The sequence below is a fragment of the Propithecus coquereli genome, unplaced genomic scaffold (genome assembly GCF_000956105.1).
Source record: "Propithecus coquereli isolate 6110/MARCELLA unplaced genomic scaffold, Pcoq_1.0 Scaffold6, whole genome shotgun sequence".
NCBI classification, from domain to species: Eukaryota; Metazoa; Chordata; class Mammalia; order Primates; family Indriidae; genus Propithecus; species Propithecus coquereli.
The window spans coordinates 2,079,362-2,081,908 of record NW_012151951.1 but is presented as its reverse complement, the minus strand read 5'-3'; the positions used below and the strand labels follow the sequence as shown (position 1 = coordinate 2,081,908).

Genomic DNA, 2,547 nt, shown 5'->3' with positions numbered 1-2,547 from the left:
TTATTGAATTGAAACACTTTTGATATATTCTGGATACAAGTCTTTTATCAAAAATGTTTTGTAAATAATTTTCTCCCAGTCTGTGACTTGTCTTTTCATTTCAGAATTTATTTAAAGAAGCACAAGTTTTTAATTTTAATGAAATCTAATTTATCATTTTTCTTTTTCTATTTTGATATCACATCTAAGAAGTCTTTGCCTCACCTAAGGTCATAAAGATTTTCTCATGTTTTCTTCTAAAGTTTTATAATTTAATGCTCTACACTTAGATCAATGCTCCATATTGAGTAAATTTTTATATAAATTATAAGGTAAAGGCCTAGAGTTTCTTCTATGTGGATATCCAAATATTAGTACCATTTTTTAAAAAGACTATCCTTTCTCCATTTTATTGGCATTTTTGTATAAAATCAATTGACCATGTATATATAGGTCTATTTCTGGACTCCAAAGCGCTTTTTTTTTTTTTTTTTTTTTGAGAGACAGGGTCTTACTGTGTAGGCCAGGCTAGGCCTGCACTGGCATCATCATAGCTCACTGCAACCTCCAACTCCCAGGCTCAAGTGAATCTCCTGCCTCAGCCTCCCAAGTAGCTGGGACGAGAGGCGTGCACCACCACACCTGGCTAATTTTTCTATTTTTTGTAGATACGGGGTCTCGCATTTGTTCAGGCTTCCATAGCATTCTAATGATTTCTATGCCTAACATTAAACCAATATCAAACCACCTTGATTACTGTGGCTTTACAGTGAATTTTGAAATCATAAGTCCTCCAACTTTGTTATTTTTAAGACTTTTTATGCTACTTTTTAATTGAGATATATAGATTTGTCTGATAAAGATTAAAGTTATTTTTATGAAATGAGTCATTAGACTAGTGACTAGGTAATAGTCACCAACATGGACATGAGGAGACAGATTTGAGATATATTTGAGTTAAGGAGGTATAACTGACAGAATTTAATGATTCATTACATGGAATAGATGAAGAACAATAGTCTAGTATGATTTATAGGTCTGTCTTGAATAATTAGCCATATTGTAGTGCCACAACCTGAGAAAGAAATGCAGGAGATGAAAATCATCAGTTCCGTTTTGAACCTGTTTCAAGCTGCAATGCCCATGGCACTTTCAAGAAGATACATTTCACAGACAATTGGGTATTTGATTCTGAAGCTCAAAGGAGGAGTTAGAGCTAAAGGATGAAAAAGATGGCTTTGGCAATAGTCATATGTAGTTGGGAAGAGCATTCTGAGAAAACATGTTGACATAAAAGAATACCTGGGCAAAGAAAGAACTCAGATAACTCTTCTTTGAAAGAATTCAACAAAAGAAAGCAATGGCTAAAAAGAAATATAATCGAAATATGAAATATGAAGGTCTTAATAAAGACTATTTCATAAATCTTGAGAATATTAAAAGCAGGGAAAATTCTCAAAGGCTGAGGAGAGAAGAAAACCAACTTAACTGGCAGCGCATAAACAAAATCAGTTACAAACAGACCCATACCAATTTAAAATATAAAAAGGATTTAGATAAATTAATATATGATCAATTGAGTGGACTGAATTATGATTCTAAACTATGTGGGAAAATACCACTCTCCCACAAAAGCTCAAGTATTTAATACTATCAGTCTGACTCAGTATGGACAAGCAATATTTTTAAAATCTACATAAATGAAAATGTTATTTTTCACACTGATTGACAATTAGACATAAATGCTCTCCCTATTGTTGCATTTTTGTGCTCACTCTAAAAATTACCTGCATTGATACAGTAATCTCTTGAAGGGCAGCATCTGCTTCATCTTGCTTAGTTTTAAGTAATATACTTTGTTCTCCAGCTTTTCTGTTCAGTTCATCCACAAGAGCTTTAGCTTCGTTTAGTTTGGATACACCAGCCTACATCAACAAAATATTGATTGGCAATATATAAAAATTTTACACACACAGAGTAAATAAAACCCCATAAAAAAGAATCAAGCAAACATGTAAATGTACACATAAAAAACAGTAGCAAGTACACTTAAGTTCTTTTCTTATTGTCAATTATAATCATTTGCTTAACATTAAGGTATAGTAAAAGATTCCACAGAAGTTTTGAAGAAAAACAGATTTTAAACCATCACAGAGGATGGTTCAACCTATGCAAATCAATGAACATGTTACATAAAATCAACAGAATGATGGACAAAAACCATATGATCATCTCAGTAGATGCAGAAAAAGCATTTGATAAGATTCAACATCCCTCATGATTAAAAACTCCCAACAGGCCGGGAGTGGTGGCTCACGTCTGTAATCCTAGCACTCTGGGAGGCCAAGGAGGGAGGCTTACTTGAGCTCAGGACTTCGAGACCAGCCTGAGCAAGAGCGAGACCCCGTCTCTACTATAAATAGAAATAAATTAGCCAAACAACTAAAAATAGAAAAAATTAGCTTGGCACGGTGGCGCATGCCTGTAGTCCCAGCTACCTGGGAGGCTGAGGCAGGAGGATCGCTTGAGCCCAGGAGTTTGAGGTTGCTGTGAGCTAGGCTGATGCCA

At 34.6% G+C, this 2,547-nt stretch overlaps 1 protein-coding gene across 1 annotated transcript in view; it reads right to left on the bottom strand.

Moving 5' to 3' along the window:
• The window catches only part of DYNC2H1 (dynein, cytoplasmic 2, heavy chain 1), a 522,114-nt gene that overhangs the window by 392,420 nt on the left and 127,147 nt on the right, over positions 1-2,547 (bottom strand). Inside the window, exon 43 of the mRNA XM_012659112.1 lies at positions 1,767-1,904. Coding sequence (XP_012514566.1) covers positions 1,767-1,904 — 138 coding nt within the window. The remainder of the gene's footprint in view (positions 1-1,766; positions 1,905-2,547) is intronic.